The sequence below is a fragment of the Callithrix jacchus genome, chromosome 12 (assembly GCF_049354715.1).
Source record: "Callithrix jacchus isolate 240 chromosome 12, calJac240_pri, whole genome shotgun sequence".
Taxonomy (NCBI): Eukaryota; Metazoa; Chordata; class Mammalia; order Primates; family Cebidae; genus Callithrix; species Callithrix jacchus.
In genome coordinates, this window is record NC_133513.1 from 4,494,637 (window position 1) to 4,517,157 (window position 22,521).

The 22,521-nt window shown below is 53.1% G+C and overlaps 3 protein-coding genes and 2 long non-coding RNA genes across 14 annotated transcripts in view; 3 read left to right on the plus strand and 2 right to left on the minus strand.

Moving 5' to 3' along the window:
* Positions 1 to 1,201, plus strand: part of ABCA3 (ATP binding cassette subfamily A member 3) — a 67,826-nt gene extending 66,625 nt beyond the window's left edge. For all 3 annotated transcript variants that reach the window (XM_035266530.3, XM_054242425.2, XM_035266529.3), the window contains one exon: positions 186 to 1,201. In XM_035266530.3, coding sequence (XP_035122421.2) covers positions 186 to 317 — 132 coding nt within the window. In that variant the 3' untranslated portion in view covers positions 318 to 1,201. The remainder of the gene's footprint in view (positions 1 to 185) is intronic.
* Positions 974 to 9,570, plus strand: LOC144578542 (uncharacterized). Its single transcript, XM_078344122.1, has 2 exons — positions 974 to 1,042; positions 6,999 to 9,570. Exons 1-2 carry the CDS (start codon positions 974 to 976, stop codon positions 8,184 to 8,186), a joined length of 1,257 nt encoding a protein of 418 aa, XP_078200248.1. The 3' UTR covers positions 8,187 to 9,570.
* On the plus strand, positions 8,278 to 21,471 carry RNPS1 (RNA binding protein with serine rich domain 1). 8 transcript variants are annotated; one of them, XM_035266545.3, is made up of 9 exons: positions 8,278 to 9,737; positions 11,123 to 11,201; positions 11,706 to 11,893; positions 12,131 to 12,286; positions 13,152 to 13,343; positions 13,579 to 13,681; positions 13,978 to 14,131; positions 19,824 to 19,965; positions 20,603 to 21,471. In XM_035266545.3, the coding sequence occupies exons 3-9, from the start codon at positions 11,823 to 11,825 to the stop codon at positions 20,700 to 20,702; spliced, it is 918 nt and encodes a 305-aa protein (XP_035122436.1). In that variant the 5' UTR covers positions 8,278 to 9,737; positions 11,123 to 11,201; positions 11,706 to 11,822; the 3' UTR covers positions 20,703 to 21,471. The 8 variants fall into 8 exon arrangements, with proteins under 8 accessions (XP_035122436.1, XP_035122435.1, XP_017834122.1 ...); XM_035266544.3 differs by lacking the exon at positions 11,123 to 11,201 and having other exon boundaries at positions 8,278 to 10,918; XM_017978633.5 differs by lacking the exon at positions 11,123 to 11,201.
* LOC118146165 (uncharacterized) lies at positions 14,320 to 19,802 on the minus strand. The gene is made up of 2 exons (XR_004731635.3): positions 18,196 to 19,802; positions 14,320 to 16,711 (listed from the first exon to the last, which is right to left on the minus strand). It is a non-coding gene; the product is annotated as an uncharacterized LOC118146165 (long non-coding RNA).
* LOC144578556 (uncharacterized) lies at positions 21,318 to 22,356 on the minus strand. Its single transcript, XR_013524533.1, has 2 exons — positions 22,053 to 22,356; positions 21,318 to 21,612 (listed from the first exon to the last, which is right to left on the minus strand). It is a non-coding gene; the product is annotated as an uncharacterized LOC144578556 (long non-coding RNA).
* Between the last annotated feature and the right edge of the window lie 165 nt (positions 22,357 to 22,521).

The following is a 22,521-nucleotide window of genomic DNA, read 5'->3' on the forward strand; positions in this document are numbered from 1 at the left end:
GTTCCTGCTGGCTCATGCATAGCTCTCCATGCAAGCACAGTGACCTTGCAGGCCAACATCTCTGGGGCTGGGCAGTGGTAGGATTGTGGGGGCCTCACCAGCCCCTATTGCCCGGGGACTCCCAGGTCCCACATAGGAGCCTGGGCCCTGGCCTGTCCTACCAGTGACTTTTCTGCTCCCCAAAGGTTTTTGGTATTCTGGAGAAAGCCAAGGAAAAATACAGCGTGGATGACTACTCCGTGAGCCAGATCTCGCTGGAGCAAGTCTTCCTGAGCTTCGCCCACCTGCAGCCGTCTGCCACGGAGGAGGGGCGATGAGGGTCACGGCTGCCTCGCCGCCAGGCAGGGACAGGACAGGCGAGCAGGACCCAGCGTGCATCCTCTCCCTCCAAGTTTATCTCATCCTTTATTTTTTAATCACTTTTTTCTATGATGGATATGGAAAAAATCAAGGCAGTATGCACAGAATGGACGAGGGCAGCTGGGCCTTCATGCCCGGGGTGAGCGTGCGCGTCTCCACGTCTGAAGGCAGACCCTGGAGTCTACCTTCCCAGAGCTGGAGCAAGCCAGGCAGTCTTTGGGGCAAGTTCTGGGGTCTCTAGGTGGAATCTGAAGGCATACTCTGGAGTCCACCTTCCCAGAGCTGGAGCGGGCCGGGCAGTCTGTGCGGGCGAGCTCCATGGTCTCTGGGTGGAGAGCAGTCCCAGGAAGGGTCATAGCTGCGCTGGGGGTTTGAGTATCTTCAGATGCTCCCTGAAGAGAGGACCCAGTGACTTGTCCACGTTTACACATGACACTGATCTCCCCTGGGGAGGAAGTGGGAAGCCAGCCAGGATGAACTGAAGCGTAGCCCTGCAGCCGCCAGGAATCGACCGTGCACATCCCCGTTGGTGGAGGGAAGCTGCTGTGGTTAGGCGCTGGGTCCTTAGCGTCCGGTGCAGCCTGGGCCTCCTGGAGGTGCTGTTCCTTAGGGCATGGTGGCCGCGGCGGAGCCGGGTGTCGTCCCACAGCATCTCCTAGAAGCGGCCAGCACGGACGGGAAGGTGGCCAGGCTCGAAGCACAGTCTCTGTTCCCAGCACTGCACCCTCAGGAAGTCACCTGCTCCGGGACAGGCAGGGACCACCCCAAGGGCTGGGTGGCTATCACGAGGACACACTGAACACATTGTGACCATCCAGATAATAAAGGCTGAGGAGACACAGTCACGGTCTGTGAGTCACACACGAGGGAAGCATGGGGCTCAATCGCTCACCCACAGTCTAGACACAAGACTCTCCTTTTATGTTTCAAGCACACGATGCGGGGTGTTTTCTCCCGGAAGGGAGCACACGCAGAGAACACGAGTTGAAGGAACAGGCCCAGAGCACACAGGAAAAAGCCGGTTAAATGCCCAGTGACGGGCCCATAGTCTGCAGTCAAGAGGAGAGGGTGGCGCTGTTTGGGAGGCACAGGCTAGGCGGGAGAGAGGCTGATGGCACCAGGGTCCCCCGTGGGTGCACATTCAGCCATTTCCCAGGAATTCCTCTTCATCAGCTCCCTTTTTATTTATTTATTGAAACAGAGCCGGCCGGGCGCAGTGGCTCACACCTGTAATCCCAGCACTTTGGGAGGCCGAGGCGGGTGGATCTGAGGTCAAGAGATTGAGACCATCCTGGTCAACGTGGTGAAACCCCGTCTCTACTAAAAATACAAAAAATTAGCTGGGCACGGTGGTGTGTGCCTGTAATCCCAGCTACTCGGGAGGCTGAGGCAAGAGAATTGCCCAAACCCAGGAGGCGGAGGTTGTGGTGAGCCAAGATCGCGCCATTGACCTCCAGCCTGGGTAACAAGAGCGAAACTCCGTCTCAAAAAAAGAAAAAGAAACAGAGCCTTGCTTTGTTGCCCAGGCTGGAGTGAAGTGGCATTATCTGCTCACTGCAACCTCTGCCTCCGGGATTCAAGCAGTTGTCCTGCCTCAACCTCCCTAATAGCTGGGATTACAAGCACCCACCACCACGCCCAGCTAATTTTTGTATTTCTAGTAGAGACGAGGTTTTGCCATTTTGGCCAGGCTGGTCTTGAACTCCTGACCTCAGGTGATCCACCAGCCTTGGCCACCCAAAGTGCTGGGATTACAGGCATTAGCCACCACGCCCAGCCCCTTTTGATTTATGCACTGTTTTGTATTTTGTTTTTGGCAGTGGTGTCGTCATAGTTCATTGCAGCCTCAAATACCTTGCTTGGCTCATGCAATCCTCCTGCCCCAGCCTCCCGAGTGGCTGGGACTATGGGCACATGCCCCCCTTCATGGCTAATTTTTTTTTTTTAGTATACACAGGTCTCACCACGTTGGCCAGGTTGCTCCCAAACCCCAGACCTCAAGCGACCCACCTGCCTCAGCTTCCCAAAGTGCTGGGATTACAGGCATGAGCCACCAAGCCCAACCACTGCAGTATTCTTTCTTGGGTTTTGTGAAGCTGATTTGAATCTCTGCATTTTGCCTTAGAATTCAGTGTTAGAAAAGACTTGTTTTCATCACGTTGGCTCATTTGGGATAATCTCAACTGTTTCTATCTCTGGAAATTAGAAAAGCTGCAAATAGTCTCCGGTAGCTCTTTTTCCCTTTATTTCTGCCATCTAGTTCCATGTTCTAAAAAATAGAATGTTTGGGAGTGTTTAGGCCACAGCTACCCCTACGTGTGCCCAAAAGGTCTGAAATGGGCCCGTCTGGCCCCACAGCCTGTCAGCAGAGGCAGTGGCCTCTAGGTTAGGCCTAGAGCTAGGAAGAGGGACAGAGGTCAGTGCACGAGGCCACCTGGCCCCATGTCCATGCCCACAGCCCTTCTGTAGGGCCTCCTTGGGCTTGTTTTCAAGCCCATGTAATAGAGATTTGGGAATGTGTCACTTCTATAATACCCTAAAAAGGGGTTGGGGAGAGCGTACAGGACTGAGGGTGCAGCCCACATGAGGCACACACCTGTGAGGCCAGCCTGAGTGGACAGGAGACGCCACCCTCCCCGGCAGCATGCTGCCAGCACCAGCAGGGGTCTTTTAAGTGAGGACTGGCGTGACTAGAAAGCCTTCTTAGGAAAATGGTCTGCAGCTGAGGAGGCTGCTGCTCGGGGACTGGGAAGGGCAGGTGCACTCAGGGTGTCTGTGGCAGGGGCCCAAGGCTGCACCGAAGCCTGGAGCTTGGATGACCTGAGGACCAGCAGGAAGGGCCCATCTGGCATCCAAGGGGCATCCTCAAGGCACTGGAAACTCAGTTCTGGGGCTGGGTCAGCAGGGGCGCCCTAAGGAGCCTGGGACTGAAGCCTCAGGACCCCACCCTGGCTGGTTTTTGTCTGAGCTGTGGCAGTTTCCAGCCTATAGGAGGGCAGGTGAAAGGGCCATGCGTCCACGGGCAGGAGAAATTGGCCCGTCCACGTTCCACCTTAGACCATGGGGGCTCAAGCGTTCTCTAGGGACCCTGTCTGGAACAACTGTGGCATCCAACAGGGTCTACTCCTGCCCTGCTCCCAGTTCAGCCTCAAGTCAGACCTGAGAGACGAGGTTTGGACTTCATTGCTCTGCCTGGCCTGGCGCAGGCCTCCCGTGAGCAAACAGCCCAGGGGCCAAAAGCCAGCACCTTCTGTCCTCCAGGGCAGCCCAGTACAACAGCGCGGCTCAAGTGACACCGCACCCAGAACCCAGAGAGGGTAAGACCTCGCTGTGTAGGCGGGCCAGGCCAAGCCCCTCCACTGCCGTCACAGGTTTACAGTGGAGCAGAGGGGCAGGCTGGCTGCAGGTATCAGAAAACACCAGGTCACAGTGGTTTAAACAAGTTTATTTCTCAGCCATGTAGGCAGGAGGCGGCGGTCCAGGGCTGAGAAGGCTGAGGTCTCAGGGAGGCAGGCTCCATCTGCTGCTCCGTCATCTTGGTTCACGCCTCTCTCCTCGTGGTCACCTCTGTGTTCGAGGCAGTTCTCAAGTTCAGGCTGAGCTAGGGTGTGTGCAGTGGCCTCCACCCAGCATGTGACACCCTCAGGCAGCTCCCTGCTGTGCCTGGACCCATCTATGACCTCGGCTCACTCCATCTTGCTGGATTTCCCACCTCAGTCTTGCTGGCTCTTTTCAGAGACCAAGCCCATAGTCTCCAGGACTCAGGTGACTTTGGCTACCCGTGGAGTCCTGTATTAAAGATCTGCGATAGAAATGTGCCCAGCACGGAACTATCCTGCCTGCTTTTTGCTTTTCTGACTTCCTGCAGTCAGGAACTCAGGGCCAGGGCGCTCTGTGGGGCACATGGACACAGGCCCTGGAGTATGGCCACTTCTGCCTGGTGTCTGAGGGGCTTCCTGAGTGAGGTGGGGGGGGGTCTCACCAGCTCTGGGGGACACTGCTGCCACACACAGGGTAGGGGTAGGGGTGGAGGATCACCTCTGTGAGGGCACAGGCCCCACCCTCTGTGGCTGTGGTGGAGACCACAGGTCCGCCTCAAGGCCCCTGACACCTGCAAGGCCAGTGCATGGGAGAGAGAGAGGGGATTCCACCAGGCCAGCCCGGGGCTTGAACCCCAGCCAGGGCAGGTGCTGTCTGCTGCCCCACCAGGTAATGCACCAACCCAGCTGCTGTTCAGATCCCCTTCAGGCAGGCGCCGTGCTCATGGCATAGGTCGGCTGGGCCCTCTGAGCCCCTCACTCCCACCTGGACCAGTCTGCATGGACGATGATGCCGCCTGTGCTGTCCAGTCCCTTCCCAGCTGCGCTAAGGGCTAGAGCCATTAAGTGACTCCCACACTGGAGTCACTTCAGCTGCTCACCCCTCTCTGAATGGAGATGTCCCTCCCTCCAAACGTGCCCCAAACTGCTGGGCATGCTCTGGCCACCCCACACGAGGTGGCTCAGGGTGGGAGGACTGGAGGCTGCCTATGTGGGGCAAGGCCTCCTCTGGGAGGTAGGATGGGGTGGGACAGGCAGGGTTTCCTCCTCACCTGATGGGCTCTCGAGGCTAGGCTGCCAGGAGGCAGCAGGGGGCTGAAGCAGTGGGGTCAGGCCCGGGGAGCGGGGGCCCTGCCTTCCTTCCTCAACACACGGGGCTGCCCAGGCCCCGCTCCTGGGGCCAGGCCCACACCCCACAGACACTGGTGTCAGATGCCTTGGGCTCAGAGGATCTCCACATGGATCAGCTGCAGCTGTCCCTAGGTCCACCTGGCCCAGGCAATACCACAGCTTCACCAAGGCTCATCCAGTCATGGGCCCAGCCTCCCAGGCCCTGCGAGGCACCCCAGTCACTGTCTCTGGCAGCTCACATCCCAGGTGGCTCACAGTCACCATCCTTGACTTCCTCATGGCAGAAATGGAGTGGCTTTGAGCTTGTGATGAGCACAGGCTCCCAACCATGGGAGACTCCAGGTGTGCCTGCTGGAGGGGCTGCAGGCCCTGATGATACCCACGCCTCACACATGCAAACCTGGAGCCAGGGAGGCCTCAATGAACAACATACTCTCCCAACAGACCCAGCTCACCCCATACCAGCACCAGGCCCTTTCAGAACCGGTCTGCCCATCCCAACAGACTTGGCCAGCACAGCCCCGGCCCTGCCCTCTCCAGACAGGAGCCAGGCTGTGGTGACCTGCCTCTCAGCAGGCACAGCTCCTCTTCTGATGCCTCCCCCAGATCGAGTCCTTACCCCCTTGTCCACCTGACTGGGCCACGCGTGGCCTTGGTACAAAGCCAGGTTTTAGTAGAGGGTAAAATGGCTTCATTGCTGTGGTTTATGAGAGAATGCAACACCCACCCAAAGCTACTTCATGACCCACCGTGACCTGCACCACCACCCAGCCCATCCCCAACCCTCAGTGTCACAGGCCACCAGCCTCTGAAAGCAGGCACTGCAGAAGCCACCAGGCCGCAGAGGATGGGGGCAGGGAGGACATTCTGCCTTCACAAGGGCATGTTCTCAAAGACAGAGCCACCCCAAACTGTCAGCAGGTAACCCTGAGCTCTGGGAAGGCAAGGGGAGGGGCTCAGAGCTGTGATCAGAGCCCAGGGAAGCCTTTGCCCAGCACTGCAGGGCTCTGGCCACTGCCTAACGCCCTGTCCACGAAGCCCTGCCCGCCCTCTCCAGCAAACCAGGGCCCCTGAGGCTCCAGAGGCCCCAGCTCCACCGCCCTCAGCCTCCAAGCCCTCAGCAGCTTAGCTCTGGGGCTGAGCTCCCAGAAGGGTAGGGTCGGGGTGGGCTCCTGAGTTTTATTTTCTCACATTTCTTCCAAACATGCTTCTGCTGATCCTCAAAATGGCAAAAGCCAAGATGCTCAATTTTCAAAGCTCAACAACTGATGGCACATTTGATAACAAAAATCAATAATATTTAGAAACAAATTTGATTAAATTCATAAGCGTCTGAATAATCATACTCTTAGATTTAATATAAAATGTGTGAAAGCTTATTCGAAGGCCAAATGCAATTACTGCAGAGCATTAAAAACCAGCAGGGGGAGGGCTGTCAGCCCAGCTGGTGCTGTGTCTCCCCAAATCCATGTCATGTGGGGTCACCAGGCTGCCTGTCCCTGCCAGGTGTCAGTGAGGCCCTGGGCACGGGCTCTGAGTTTGGGCCCTTCAGCACTTCTCTGACCACTGGACTTCATTGTCACCTCAGAGAACTCTACCAGCTGCCTGCCTGGGCCACCGAGACTGCCCCCTTCCCCAACACTGACTCTGGGGCCCCTTCAGCAGAGAGGGGCTGCCCCTCTGTTCACTTACCACTTCGTGCCTGGCCACAGCAGGTGTGACAGTAATGCAGAGAATCTAACTTACTTTGCATGTCATCAAACCCAAATCCAACAGGGGCACCCAAACCAGACTGGGCCTGCCAACCTCCACCCACAGGAACACACTGGTGACTTAGTGCCGTGGACCCAGGAGGTGACTCCTCCCCCCAGCGGCCTTTGTCCCCAAGTCCTCGGACATCCCTTAGCCCAGGGTGAAGGGTCAAGGGCACACCTGACCCTTGGACAGGGCCAGAGGGAGTGGGTCTAGCCAGGAAGTCAGCAGGAACTAGCGTCCCACACAGGAAGGAGGGCAGTGATAGCAGACCCCGTCCTGGCTGTCTGTCCATCCATCCGCCCACTCACTCCAGGTCGCCCAGCTGCACCCAGCCCCTTTGCTCCGACATCGAAAGTCTCCAAGTCATGCCGGTTCTCTCCTCCCAAAGATCTGCTTGGATCTGTTCCCTTCTCCCATCCTTGCTGCCACGAAGCTGTTCAAAGTCCGAAGCTGAGCGCACCGTCAACCCCTCCACAAACAATCACAGGGCAACGACTGCCCGCCAGGCGCAGCAGTGAACACAACCTGCCCTCTCCGTCTGGGGCGCCAGTGCGGAGCCTCCCGCCTGTGTCTGGGCCTGCGCCCCTACGGCGTCACCCTCTCCCATGTCCCAGCCAGAGGCGCCGCCACCTCTGGGCTCTCCCTGCCGGGACCCCGCACCCGCAGCTGAATGAAGCCTCGGCGCTGCGCCGTTCACACGCTCCGTGCTGCCGCCGCGAAGCTCGCGCGGAACCTTCCCCGCTTCCAGAGAACCTCGGCCCCTGCTGTTACCCCGTCACACGCACCGTTCCTCTCGGGTCTCCGCGGCAGGGCCACCACCCCCAGACGCCCCCCTGTGCACCCCATCTCCTACCCTCAAACTCGTCGCTCCTCCTGCCCACACTGCCCAGCTGCCGCGCCCACCCGGCGGAGCTCCACCTGCGTGGAGGCCGCGTCCACGCGGGCACCCCAAACGCCACCGGTAGGTCTGGAGCACGCGAACGCACGCCCGGCCCCGGCCCATCTCTCCGAGCTGCCTCCACCCTGCGGGTCCCCACGTCGCGCCAAGCAAAGCCGCAGAGCCCGCGCGCCTTTCTTGTACGACTACCCCGCCGCCGCCGCCGCGCGGCCGGGCCCGGGGCCCAGCGTCCGGTGTCGGGGGCCGGAGGAGGCCTAGGCGGGCCCAGAGCACCCGCGCAAGGAAAGGGACTGGGCACGGCCGCGTTAACCCCCTCCGCGCCAGACGACGAGCCTCGGTCATCGCGCGGCCCTACCAGCCTCAGCAGGCTACCCCTGTGCCCGCTGCAGCAAGCGTGCAACCGGCCCGGCCAGTCACAGACTCCTCCGGCCGGGACACACCGCCGGCGGGGAGACACCGCGAGCGCTCCAACGCGGCTCACACACGCCGCCTTGACTCTCTGAACACTTCACCGCTCGCGCCCATTGGCCCAGGCATTTACGTCATCGCTGCGCGCCGGACGGCAGCGTCTTCCCGCTCCTTAACTCTGACGTCAGAGCGGAGCCGGCTTGAGCGGCTGAGAAAGGCAGGAGGAGGTGTCGGCGGCGGGAAGATGTAAGTGGGGCGGAATCCGACCGCATCCGAGCTTTAGGGGTTGCCAGTCAGGCCCGGCAGGAAGCATCGTGAAGCTGGTCCACTCCCCAGCCCCGCAGTGCGGCGGCAGCATGGCGGCGCGGTGCGGACTCTAAAAAGAAAGAGTGTAGCCCGGGGTGGGCGGGGTGGGAGGTGTCGTGGCCGTGGCCCGGAAGTGGTCGGGGCCGCGGCGGACGGAAGGGCGCCTCTGCTTCGTCCGTTCGGCGGCGGCCCAGCCAGGCCCGTGGGACTCTGAGCAGCGGGGAGCGCGGCTTCCGCCCTTGGGGCCCTCCTGCCGTGCCGGAGACCCAGGCCCCCAACGCCAGGCCCTGCCCTAGAAGCGCTCGCGGCCCGGCGCCTGGACAAGGGAGTTGTGAGTGAACGCGGACGGGGAGCGGCGAGGTCGGCGTGTCGGGCCGGTGCCGGCGGGCGCGGAGTTTCTTTGTGGGATACAGTGGAAGGCTGGCCGATCCCCCCATCGGAGGCATTGATTCAAACATGCACTCCGCGAACGTTTCCCGGGCTCCCGTGTGCAGTTCTCGGCGCTAGGCCTGGGGGATGTGGCCCGCTATGGACCGAGCACGGTGGCCTGGCCCCGTTTGATGGGTTAACCCCGGAGGGGTGGATACGGGAAGGTTAAGGTTGCTGGAGGAGAAACGTGGAGTAGGCTTTTTGTCTTGATTTCGCATGAACTGTGCCTGAAATGTACTTTTAAATGGGGAAGGCGCTCTGAAGATTTGTGCCGAAACGCCCTCTCCTCGAGATTTAACTAACTGTTCTCTCCTCTCTCTGGCTGTTGGACGCGCACCTTTCCGGAGGATGGGGGAGGTAACCGAGGTCCTGAGCCGGTACCTGAACTTGTGTGAACAGAGAACCTCAACCTTTGCTTTCTAGCATTCGACCGCACCCAGCAAAGCGTCCGCTTTCTCAGTGGTTCTTAGAGTGCTTAAGAACGGTGCTCCTTGATCTCACGAAGCGAATCAAAGTAGCGGTGTTTGATTTCACAGAGTACATTTGGGCAGATCTTTAGGACTAGGGGGTGGGGCTGGAATATGCGGGTGTGACCTGCACTCTAGATCTGTGCTGTCCAGTGAGGTAGCCATTGGCCCCACGTGGCTACTGAGCATGTTGAAATACAGCAGCTAATCAAAACTGAGATGTTAAAACACACCCCAAATTTAGAAGACTTACTCTGAACAACAACAAAAAAAGAAACCTTTAGATTTTTATGTTGATTATTTGATGGAAAAGTATTTTGGATTTGTGTCAAATGTTAATTAATTTCACCCATTTTTGTGACGTGGCTACTAAGGAATTTGAGATTCTGCTTGTGGCTCCTCACACTATTTCTGTTGGACAGTGCTGCTGCAGATGATCCTAAGGTGGGTGGGTGCGGGAGCCCTGCAGAGAGTTCAGAAATTACGTGGGACTTTGGAGACAAGTGTCTGGGGGGGGGGAAGGAGCCTCTGGACGTGAAGATAAAACCCTTGCTTCTCACATGTATTGAGCCTTTGATTAATGCCCTGCATAACTGTAAGGTTGGAACTGTAGTTGTCTCCATATTGATGATGAGAAACTTGAAAAACGATAAGTGACCTGTTCAAAATTGCACAGTAAAACTTCAAATCAAACCCAGGCCTCCTGGCTCCAGACTGGGAATTATACTCTGATACTCACTGTTTGTCCAAGGACACCAGCCATACCGGGCACTGCCTGCTGGGTGTCTGCAGAACATCACTGTTCTGAGGCAAAACACTATGCCCTGGACAAGAGCAGCAAAGGTGATGTTCGGCCCTCCATGACTCATTTGACAGCTCAAAGCCAGGTGCTCTTCTTTCTTGGTCAGAACACGTTTTCAGCACTGGCATTTCTGCATGGGGAAACCAGAACCCCATTAGTGTGCTGTGCCCTGCTTACGTACAGGCTGTTGGTTGGAGAAGGTGAGACAGAAGTAGCTGAGACTCACATCCTGAGAGCTTTACTTAAAAACTCATGCAGCTTGTGCAGACCTGGCTGGAAATACTGAAGGCAGCAGTCCCTCTGAAATAGAGCCCATAGCTTATTAGCAGTTTGTTTTGAGTAATTTGTTACCATTATTTGAGCACACGCTGCAGTCCAGGCGTTTTGCTAAACTTAAACGTAGGTAGTCTTACGTGGTAGGTAGTCTCTCCCGAAACCTCAGTGCCTACTTTTTTTCTTCAACATCTTATTTTTGAAAAGTTTAAGCACATAGGAAGGTTGAATTATACAGTTAATGCCCACAAAAACCACTTGAGGGCTGGGAGCGGTGGCTTATGCCTGTAATTACAGCACTTTTGGGAGGCCAAGGTGGGCTGATCACGAAGTTAGGAGTTTGAGACCAGGCTGGCCAGTATGGTGAAACCCTGTCTCTACTAAAAACACAAAAATTAGCCAGGCGTGGTGGCACACACCTTTAGTCCCAGCTACTCAGGAAGCTGAGGCAGAAGAATCACCTACACCCAGGAGACAGAGGTTGCAGTGAGCTGAGATCGTGCCAGTGTACTCCAGCCTGGTGACTCCGTCTCGAAAAAAACCCTTAAAAGTTTGTTACATTTCTGCTTTATTTGAAGTAAATTGCACACTTGCATGTGTTTTCCCTACACACTCAGTATGCATATTCCTAAAGTACAGTGTTTGCAATCACTGCTTTTTAAATGTCCATGCGGTACATTTTATCTGTTTGCATTTGGGTGTTAAGTGTTTTGATGCTGGTACTAGTCACTTTTGAAATGGTTTTTGCTTCCAGTCGTATTATCCAGTGTATCCCAAAAGGAAATTGCTGCAATGAAACAGGAGACCTAATCCTGTCTGGAGACCACCCCTGAGTTAGGTTCCCTGTTCTGCATGTGAATGTGGTGCCATGGCACTTTCAAAAGACTGCAGGGAGCTCAGCAAACTTGGGGCTGAAAACTAAATTGTTCAGCCTGTAAAATGACAGTGATGGGCCCCACCATCTCCTCCATTTTTTTAAGAAAGATAAACTGGCTGGTCGAAGTGGCTCGAGCCTGTAATCCCAGCTCTTTGGGAGGCCAAGGCGGGTGGATCACGAGGTCAGGAGTTTGAGACCAGCCTGGCCAACATAGTGAAACCCTGTCTCTTTTTAAAAAAAAAAGATAAACTGGGGTGACAGTTCTGCCTGTGCCTCCTGTGGGGGTAGAGACACCTCCATGAGCAGGTGGGGACTGTCCCCATGTGTTCCTGGTTGTGTGGACGCACACTGCTTACTGTCCTCCCTTGCCGCCTTCTTGTATGCTCAGCTTTTGACTGCAAAGTAGACTTGCTGCCTTGCCAATTCGTTCACTCTTTAAATCCTTTTATCTTGTTATTAGGCTGCTCTTTGGCGTAAATTGCAATCAATTAGGGATCGTTTCTCAGAATCCAGTTAGAAGTGAGAGTTGAGATAAGTGAGGCCGTCATTGCTGCTTTGAACACCTCAGAAGGGGAGAATGGATTTATCAGGAGTGAAAAAGAAGAGCTTGCTAGGAGTCAAAGAAAATAATAAAAAGTCCAGCACTAGGTAATCCTTCTGTAAGATTTTTCTAGTGCTACTTTGGGGGTGCTTACTGCTAGGGACCCGCAGAAAGGGGAAAGTTGAGAATGTTGTGCATTCTGCAGTGAGTGTTCCGAGCCACAGACCACTTTGCTCTGTGATCACCTGGGATCTCTGTGGCCCTGCTGCTCCCCTTTTTCTGGGTTGTGCTATCTGGGTTTGGTCAGAGCAGCACACAGTCTCACACTCTTCCTCACCATCTAGGGCTCCTTCTCCTACCAAACGCAAAGACCGCTCAGATGAGAAGTCCAAGGATCGTTCAAAAGATAAAGGGGCCACCAAGGAGTCGAGCGAGAAGGATCGCGGCAGGGACAAAACCCGAAAGAGGCGCAGCGCTTCCAGTGGTAGCAGCAGCACCAGGTGGGCGGGCGGGCCTGGAGCCTGTAGGGACCTATGCCACAGCCACACCCTCACTCGCCACAGATGGCTCCGGTTTTCTTGATTATTTACAAAGAAATCACATCCTCTTATTGTTAGTAGAAACCCTAGTTTATGGCGGATTGGCCAGGCAAAGTGGCTCATTCCTGTAATCTCGGTACTTTGGGAGGCCCAGACGGGAGGATGGCTTGAGGCCTGGAGTTCCAAGACCAGCCTGGGCAACAAAACAAGATTTCGTCTCTACATTTTTATAATTATGTGTGTATGGTGGCATGCATCTGTAGCCCAGCTGTTTGGGAGGTGGAGGCAAGAGGATAGCTTGAGCCCAGGAGTTTGAGGAAAATAAACAAAATTAGCCAGGCATGGTGGTGCACACCCGTACTCCCAGCTACTCAGGAGGCTGAGTCGGGAGGACGGCTTGATTCCATGAGGTTGAAGCTGCAATGTACGGAGATCATGCCATTGTACTCCAGCCTGCGTGACAGTGAGACCCTGTCTCAAAAGAAAAGACAACTGAGCCTGAGTCAGCATCAGCCAGCAGCTGCCTTCCCAGCCTGAGTCGGCAGTTCTGACTTTTGCTAGACTCCACCTCCCGACAGGAAAGGCTTCTCTATGGGTAGAAAGCAGCCTATCACCTCTGTCCTGTTCCCTGCACAGTGTGACACCTAGGGCTCTGGTTTGCTGGGGGATGGGACAGGAGTGATGTTTTCCACACTAGGGAAAGTAGGGAGGCCTGGAGATACCCAAACAGCAGTTTCCTCCTTGGGGGAGCACAACAGACTTGGAGGAGGCATCTGTACTGTGAGACTTGGCGTGTGGTAGTTGCGATCCCTTACCTTGCCCTCAGGTCTCGGTCCAGCTCGACCTCCAGCTCAGGCTCCAGCACCAGCACTGGCTCAAGCAGTGGCTCCAGCTCTTCCTCAGCATCCAGCCGCTCAGGAAGCTCCAGCACCTCCCGAAGCTCCAGCTCCAGCAGCTCCTCTGGCTCTCCGAGTCCTTCTCGGCGCAGGCACGACAATAGAAGGCGCTCCCGCTCCAAGTGAGTTCTCCATGCCTGAGAGCTAAAGCTTACAAGATGGGGGCTGGAGATTTGCCACTGGGGTTATGAAAGTGACCCCAAAGGAGTCTTTCTGCCTTGATAGGACTTCTGAGACAGGAATAATGTACATGCCTTCCTTAGGAAAACTGTCTTACAATCAGATGAGGCCCACTCAAAGGAATCTAGTACATTCTGACTTGACAGAATGTTTCTGGTGTTGTGTTTTCTCAATCAGATCCAAACCACCTAAAAGAGATGAAAAGGAGAGGAAGAGGCGGAGCCCATCCCCTAAGCCCACCAAAGTGCACATTGGGAGACTCACCAGGAATGTGACCAAGGTGAGGATCACGGATCTCTGGCTGTGGACAGGCAGGCCTGTGCCCCCAGGTAAACTTAGAATGTAGCGTTTTGGAGGACTGGGGTGGTGGTACCTGCTTTCAGTACAGCACTGATTAGTTCTCTTAGTGGACCATTAATAGACGTGTCTAGGAGATGTATACCAGAGCGACACTGGTGCTCACTGGATGGATTGTTTTGCCCTGCCAAAGTTTTAGTCATGATGTGGTGAACTTGCTGTACATCTGACACGACTAACTGGAAGCTGGGAGTTCAAGTGACTCTTCTTTCCCTCTAGGATCACATCATGGAGATATTTTCCACGTATGGGAAAATTAAAATGATTGACATGCCAGTGGAAAGGATGCATCCCCATCTGTCCAAAGGCTATGCATACGTTGAGTTTGAGAATCCAGATGAAGCTGAAAAGGCGCTGAAGCACATGGACGGAGGTGGGTGACCCTGCCACATAACCCAGCCTCTCAGAGACACAGCACCTGTAGAGACTTGACTTCCACCTGCACTGCACTTCTGTCTGTCTGTTTGTTTGAGATCACCCAGGCTGGAGTGCATTTGTTCCTGGACCAAACTGAGGATTGGGCCGCTATTTCTCATGGCCTGGTAATGAGATGCAGATAACTGAGGAGGAGGAAAGTTTTTATTTCTGCAGCCAGTTGCACGGAGAAGGCCTGGAAATTACTGCCAGAGCAACTTAAAGTTACAGAGTTTTTCAGCTTTTATACTTTTTAAGTTATATGTCTGTGCGTAAGTGTGCATTTATCTAAAGATGTAAGTGATTAACTTTTAATCTGTAACTAAGGTTTGAGTCATGGAGACCTTCCTCTGGAGCCTCAGTAAATTTACTTAATTTACATGGGGTTAGGTGCCGGAGTAAGAAGCCTTCCTGTGACTTCTGCCAGATCACAGAGGGTTGGGGAGTTTTTTAGGCCCCGGTGAAACTTGTTTAAAGGAGTCACATTAAGAATATCTTCGTTATTTTGTTGTTTTAAGACCCAGGAAAGGCCTAGGCAAAACTTGTGGTGGACTTTCTCACATCCGAGCCTTTGTATAACGGCACTGGCTTTTAATTTAACTTAACTGCTCAGTCAGTACTAAAACAGTTGTTACGGAGGCCTGTGTTAGGGAGACCCGCCACAGTCCCCACTGTCAGTTTGCACGTGATGTTTTATCATGCCTGTGTATTTATTTATCACGAGAATCATAGGGAGATGGGGCATTGCCATCTTTCCTGGCTGCTTCCTGCTGAGAGAGGCTTGTTAACTGGCACTGAAGACGGTGCTGGAGTGGAAGAGGTCCATTTGTTCCCAGGAGCACTTTTCTGTTTTGCGGGCTTAGGGGCAGCACTGCTGAAACCTAACCATCTGCAGCAAGCAGCACACATAAGTCGGTTCTGCTGTTTTCTTCAGAAGTTTAGTCTTCAGTTTATAGGGCTTTGGGAAAGCACAGCTTTGGGTTTCAGTGATTTCCAATTAGGAAAAAGGAATAGAGAAAGGAAAGAATTGGCAACATTATTTTGGTATACTACTGTTTTTGAAACTTTTTTTTTAGCTTCCCATTTTTATTAAAAGACAAATTGTGGTAGGACTGGTTTGCTTTATTGTACCTGGCCTAATTATTTTATACCGTGTAGCGAGAATAACAATTTTTTATGTAGGCCTTTTAAATGGGCTTCGATGGAGCTTCCTTCCACAGGAGGAGTCTGAGGGAATCCCTTCTTACACTCAAGCCCAGCCATGGATATGTACCATGGAACACTTGGGAGTTGGGTGAATTCCTCTTCTCTTGAGGTTGCAAGATAATGGGGTTTCTGGTCTGTTAGAAAGTGACATGTTTTTACACAGGTTAGAAGCCCTGTACAGGAACTGCACACAGAGTATGAGGCCAGTTTTTAAAGGCTTTTTTGGTTCAGTCGGATTCCTTAAAGCAGAGCATACCATTCCAGTTAACGCCTTGGTAAAATAACCACTTGGGTTTTTTTTTTTTTTTGAGACGGAGTTTCACTCTTGTTGCCCAGGCTGGAGTGCAATGGCACAATCTCTGCTCACCGCAGATAACCAGTATTTTATTTCTGTTCTGTTACAAAAGAAAACAAGTTTATGTTGTACTTAAGCAAATAACTGTATTACCATAAATTAAGAATACATACAAACAGGCCGGGCAGGGTGGATCACCTGAGGTCAGGAGTTTGAGACCAACCTGACCAACATGGTAAAACTCCATCTCTGCTAAAAATACAAAAATTAGCCAGGCGTAGTGGCACATTCCTATAGTTCCAGCTACTTGGGAGGCTGAGGCAGGAGAATCACTTGAACCCAGGAGGCAGACATTGCAGTGAGCCAAGATCATGCCTTCCAGCCTGGGTGACAGAGTGAGACTCGGTCTCAAAAAACACAAATTGTTTCCAAATTCTGAATTAGGTAGAGAGAAACAAGTATGTTCCAAGTTTTGTTCATACAGAGGAGTATACTTTATTTAATTGTTAAAAGCTGTTAATAACTTAAAAGCTTCTTTTAACTTTGAAAAGCAAAACAAAGGATTAGCAGCATTTTAAGCAAAAAGTTAGAAAGATTACTTCAGTCTCCTGCTAGTCCGGTTTATGCAGTTAATCTCTGTCCTGCTTGCTATTAATAGACATTTTAGCTCTCTAACAGTCCTGAACGTTTTTTCTTTATTCTGATGTCCCGGTGTCCAAGTATTTCAGGCACCTCTTAAAGCATTTTTTTTTGAGACGGAGTCTCACTCTGTCTCCCAGACTGTAGTGCAGTGACAGGATCTTAGCTCTCTGCAGCCTTCGCCTCCCGACTTTAAGCGATTTCTCCTGCCTTGGCCTCCCGAGTAGCTGGGACTACAGGCACCCACCACCACGCCCAACTATTTGTATTTTTAGTAAAGATGGGGGTTCACCATGTTGGCCAGGATAGTCTCGATCTCTTGACCTCGTGATCTGCTTGCCTCGGCCTCCCAAAGTGCCAGAATTTCAGGTGTGAGCCACCTCGTTGTAGTTTTTAACCCTTTTAAAGAGGATTAAAAGGAGACAACAATTGTTTACGGTTGAGAAAAAGTTCCAGGATAGACACAGTCGATGGGAAAATTTGTTACCTCTGTGACACACGATAATTTAATATAAAAATTGCAGTCATTACTGATAACATACACTAAAATACATTATAATTGTAGGAATTTTACATGATTTTGGAGCATACAATAACATTTATACAAATATAGCCCCAACAAAGCCAAACCCCATTTTATATTTGGCATTGCTTCCTGTATGATTTTTGGTACCAAATAAGCCCACTTTCACCTTTACGTCTGTGTGTGTGTTGACCAGGCTGGAATACATTGGTGCAGTCTTGGTCACTTCTGCCTTCGCCTCCCAGGTTCAAGCCATTTACATTTGTGTGCGTGTGTGTGTGTGTGTGTGTGTGTGTTGACCAGGCTGGAGTATTGGTGCAGTCTTGGCTCACTTCTGCCTTTGCCTCCCAGGTTCAAGCCGTGTTCCTTCCTCAGGCTCCTAAGTAGCTGGGATTGTAGGCAGGTGCCACCACACTTGGCTAATTTTTATGCTTTTAGTGGAGACACGGTTTCACCATGTTGACTAGACTGGTCTGGAGCTGCTGACTTCAGGTGATCTGCCCAGGCCTCCCAAAGTGCTGGGATTTTAGGTGTGAGCCACTGTGCCCGGCCTGGTCTACACTTCTGAGTCCCGGAAGCTGTTTGAGGATTCCATTTCTTACTGGGTGTATGATGACTGAAAATATGTTTTAGGACCACCTTTTTTTTTTTTTTTTTTTTTTTTTTTTTTCCAGCTCCAGTTCAAAGTAACACTATTCTTGAAGGAAAAAAAAATTAGCAAATATGCATAGATGAACATTTTAGGGAGTTTCTAATCTGTTAAAAGCTTGAGGATCAAATGCAGATTTCTTACATAGAATACATTTGGCTTTTTATATGGGAATATTTCTTTTAATCATTTCTGAGAATCAGAAGTTTGCCAGTATTTCAGTTTTTTTAGTATTTTGCTAAAAAATACTGGATTTACTGGATTTATTTCTCAAACACTTACGTCTTATAACCACTCATAACACTTTTAGCTGTTTGTATCTGGCAGAATGGTTTTAAAAGCACATGGGCCCTTGTGAATAGTTTTGGGTGGCAGATTTTCACTTTATCAAGTCAACGTTTTGAGGAATGTGGAGTCATCTCTTCTCTGCTCCCTGCTGCTGTGTGACCAAGGCAGCTGGCACTGAGGACAGACAGCCCCCTCTGCCATCTGGGCCACCAGGCCTGGTGGAGAGCAGGGTGTGCATGCCCCAGAACCTTGTGTCCTCTGAGGCCCTGTTAAAAACTTTATAAATAGCTTACCTGTTTTTTTCAGTAATTGCCTTTGAGCTCTGGTAGAGTTTACACATCAGGAAGGTTTCCTTGACACTTGAGTAACTTCTCTTTCAAGTTACTTCAGTCCTGAAATAGGCTGGGAGCTCTGTGTACTCACCTCAGCTTTCGGCCTTGGGAGCCACACCTTTGCTTTGGAGTCTGCTGATTTTCTGCTATTTTGACAGTCTGAGCACTTGCTGAGCTAAAAACCAAGGGGATCCGGGTATCTTATAGGTGGGCATGACTATAGACATTCCAGCTTTTCTTAAGATTCTGCTAGGATTTTTGTGTGTGTCCCCGTACTGTCATTGAATGGAGTGAGTCCACGCTGTGTCCAAGAGAAAATGAGCAGGGGTTGGCCTTCACTGGTAGCTAGACAGAAGACAGATTTTTCTTCATTCTAGAGTCAGTGCTGTGAAATCCCTAATTTGGGCTAACTTAGGCTGAGTTTATTGAAGTTAAACCTCTTAAGTATGTTCTGAATATGTATCTACGTGCCCAAGTTAGTACCCCATGCACTTTGAAGGTGCCTTGAAGGTGGGAACTGAGAAGACAAAAGAGCCCTTCACCCTTTAGGGCACAGAAGGGGCTGCGCTTGGGTTCCTGGTATCCCCAGCTACCGGACAGTTCTTGAGGTTGGGACACATGCTGCCCTGGGGTTCCTGGGTTTGCACCTCCGTTTCCTTTCCTCTCTCCCTGGAGCCCTTCTCCTCACTTCTTGCCACCCCATTGCAGCACATGACCTGTGTTTCAGTGCCGTTCACATTCAGAGAGCCGCCTCTCAGACTGCTTGTTTCCAAACACAGTTTCACAGTTCGTGAAACTTCCTTCATGCTGCTCCCCACTGGAGTCCCACCTCTCCACGAATGGAAGCTCATCTTGACTGTCCCTCACCACCTCATCCCGTCCACCAAGCTTGGCAACTTCACTTCCCAGTTAGCCCTGAATCCTTTCCCTTTCCTACCATTTCATTTGATGATGATTCATGCCCCTCAGTTGATTCATGCCACAGAGCCCTGCTACCAGGTCTCCCCTTCTCCTGGCCCCTTTGTAGGAGAAGGTAGCGCAAAGGTAGATAGCACCTGCAATGCCCTGCGAGGAGGCCCCACCCTGACCCTCCTTCCTTCTGCCTGTCACTTGCTCTCGCTGCTGCCTTCTCTCACAGCACTGTGGGTCCTTCACAGCGCAGGGCAAGGCATATATCCCTTCTCTTCCACCTAGTGGATTTCAGCACTTTTTCTTCCTTTTTTTTGAGACAAACTCTCTCACTCTGTTACCCAGGCTGGAGTGCAGTGGTGTGATCTCAGCTCACTGCAACGTCTGCCCCAGGTTCAAGACATTCTCAGCCCCGCAAGTAGCTGCAATTACAGACGTGCACCACCACACCTCGCTAATTTTTTGAATTTTTAGTGGAGAAGGGGTTTCACCATATTGGCTGGTGTGGAACTCCTGACCTTGTGATTTGCCCGCCTCAGCCTTTCGGTGCTGGGATTACAGGGCTGAGCACTGCGCCTGACCTCCAGCACGTTCTTTAGCTCTTGGCCTGCGTCAGTTTAGATGTGGGAGGATGCCTTGACACCATCGGTGTCTCCTTTCATGTTCCCTGACGCCTTTCCTCATGACATGGTACTCATGACGTTATTTCTGTGATTAGTCATTGTCCCCCAGGCCTGTTGTTCACTGTGACATGCTTTGTGTAGGGAGATGCTTGCTAGATATTTTATGACTTGCTCTCTTTTTCAACAGGACAAATTGATGGCCAGGAGATCACTGCCACCGCTGTGCTGGCACCCTGGCCTAGACCACCCCCCAGGCGATTCAGCCCTCCCAGGAGAATGCTGCCGCCACCACCCATGTGGCGCAGGTCTCCCCCACGGATGAGGAGAAGGTAAACAAAGTGTAGTTTCAGTGAACTGATCAGGCCACAAACCTCATGTGACCGCAGTGACTTAGGGACCCTTTATTCAGCCCTGCCTGCCTTCTGCTGCTGTGTGGGTTAGGGGTAGCAGAGAGTAGTAGCCCTTCAGAGCTCATGGGGAAAGCAGGACGGGCACGGCTGCAGTGAGCAGCAGGCAGGAGAGGCCCTAGCGTGCACCAACACAACTTTCTAAGTCTGAGCAGTGACGTGGCATGACGTGGCCTTCCCAGGAGACCGTTAGACCTGTGAGCCCAGGTGCAGGCCCACTTTTTTCTGAGCTAACAAGAAGGGCTAGGAGAGGAGGAAGTTGGGTGTCAGAGGAGTTGGTGGGAGGTGGGGGTGGTAATCCCTTGCCAAAGGCCACAGTTTGGCCTTCTCTTGCCAGTCGTGAGCTATGCTTTCAGCCTTTGGGGAAGAGGAAGGAAGCCTGGGCTTCTGCCTTGGGTCTCATGAGCACCCATTCCCAAGAGCTCAGGGGCAGGCCCATCAGGTGGGACCTGTCCCAACTTCTAGTACCAAAAAGTAAAACTGTGGAGAATTGCCCAGAAAGAAGCTAGCTTGCCCTACAGTCTGAACTCCTCTGATGTGGTTTCTCCTCTTCCTGCAGATCCCGCTCCCCAAGGCGCAGGTCCCCTGTGCGTCGGCGATCACGCTCCCCAGGCCGCCGCCGCCACAGGAGCCGCTCCAGCTCCAACTCCTCCCGTTAAGCATGCCACTGGATCTCTCACCCCTGTAACTTATACCCCACCCAGCTCAGTTTTGTCACTTTTCTAGCCAAAGGAAGATCAGTAGGAAAGCAAACCCCCTCACTTGGGCAGGCATTGCAGGCAGCAGGCAGCACCCCTCTGCCGACTGGGCTCTGGCTGCAGAAGTGCCGTTGGTGTGTGTTGTGCCTGCCAAGATACCCGCCGAGTTTCTGGCTAGAAAGCTCACCCATTTTCAGTTTCTGAGAGTCAGTTCAGTGACAGAGCCACCAGGGATGAGTGAGGCTCTGGGGGAGTTGTGTGATCTGCCTGCCTGGGAGCACACATTTCCCACAGTGTCCTTTTGAAAAGGGAGCTGTCCTGGGCTTTAGCGCAGCTGCCAAGCCTGTTAGGCCTGGCCTCTCAAGGCCTCTTCTGACACAGGGTCACACAGCCCTGGAGAGCCTCTCACCCACGGTAGTCGCTGTGCATGGTTCTCTCTGTCTGCACCCATGCACACACCCCACCCCATCGCCCTACTGTGAAACTGATGAGTGAGTTGAGAGCCAGCTTTGCTGGGTCACCATGCAGCCCCCGCTGTGCCTGCCCTTCAGGTTATCTTGGCAACATGTACATTGCTTTTTTTTTTTTTTTTTTTTGCTTTTATTGTACAGTCAGTACTATAAAATTTGTTTGAGTTTTAAAACTTTGTAGCATTTTAGATGACACTGTGTTTGTACTTTGTTGTGTAGAGCGGAAGAATTGTGTTAAATAAATGCAGGAGTGGAATGCAGGTCTAGTACTGGGTTCACTGCCTTCTCACTGCTCCCTCGCCCCCTTGGTAGCTTTCTGTTACTCGTGATCCACAGTGGCACCTCCAGTGCTTTCAGGCAGGAGAACCTAGGGTTTGTGTGCTGTGGGTATTAGGTTGCCCCTATGGTGGACAAACAGGAGAATGAGGTGTTTTATTACCTTCTCTGAAGCTGGAACTTCTACCCGACCGGAAACATGAAGAGAGTGTGTGTGGGGAGGGGGGTAAATATTTCGTAGCAACGGGGTGTTGCTGTGTTGCCCCTTGGTCCTGAGTCACTGGGATTACAGGCATGTGTCGCCATGCCAGGCTTGCGTCGCCATGCCAGGCTTGCTTCCTCCTCCATCAGGGGGCCATTTCTCCACCTCAGAAATTGGTTTGGGACACAAGGAAGAATCTTAAATGCTTAACATCTTAAGAACCAAAGTTGAGACCACTGAACACTGCTTGGGACCTCACTGCCCGGTGCTCCCAGTGGTCGGACCAAGACCTCACCCCAGACAGTACAAAGGCCCACTCCCTAGCCCCGTTCGCGGCCCAGCGGGAACACACCCTGTTCTTACCCTTCGGCATTTCTCTGCAAATAAACATTTAGGAGGTCTCACTGTGGTTCAGCCATTTTGCATTTGCCCTTGCGCTAGGCAAGGCCGGTGTCCTGTTCTTACCGCCGGGCTCACCCCAGGCAGCCGCTGACCTCCCGTACGCTCCCCCACCCCCTCTGCCCGGCGTGGGGCTCGGTGCTCTGCTCGCCTTTCCGACCGGTGCTGCGGTAGCTGAGCCTGGCCGAGAGCTCGAGGCAGCCTCCTGCCTAGTGCCCCGCGCTGGAGAAGAGCCTGCCCTGGCGCCGCGCGGGTCGTGGCTGCGTCTGCAGAGGGCCGGCTTCTCCCTGCGCCTTCCTGCAGGGCAGCCCTGGCCCAGAGCCCGGTGCCTGCCCCGGAAGCACGCGGCTGCCAGGGGCGACGGGATGAACCCGGCGGGCAGGTGGAGGCCGTGACCCGACTCCGGGAAGGGGGCGGGGCCTGGTCCCGGGGC

Bases quoted from the DNA above. Each gene is read 5' to 3' on its own strand.
- LOC144578542 (XM_078344122.1), top strand. From the start codon at position 974: ATGGTGGCCGCGGCGGAGCCGGGTGTCGTCCCACAGCATCTCCTAGAA. The intron at 1,043-6,998 runs GTGGCCAGGCTC...GAGTGGGTCTAG, and splicing joins CGGCCAGCACGGACGGGAAG to CCAGGAAGTCAGCAGGAACT.
- RNPS1 (XM_035266544.3), top strand. From the start codon at position 11,823: ATGGATTTATCAGGAGTGAAAAAGAAGAGCTTGCTAGGAGTCAAAGAA. The intron at 13,682-13,977 runs GTGAGGATCACG...CTTTCCCTCTAG, and splicing joins TCACCAGGAATGTGACCAAG to GATCACATCATGGAGATATT. The intron at 14,132-19,823 runs GTGGGTGACCCT...CTTTTTCAACAG, and splicing joins GCTGAAGCACATGGACGGAG to GACAAATTGATGGCCAGGAG.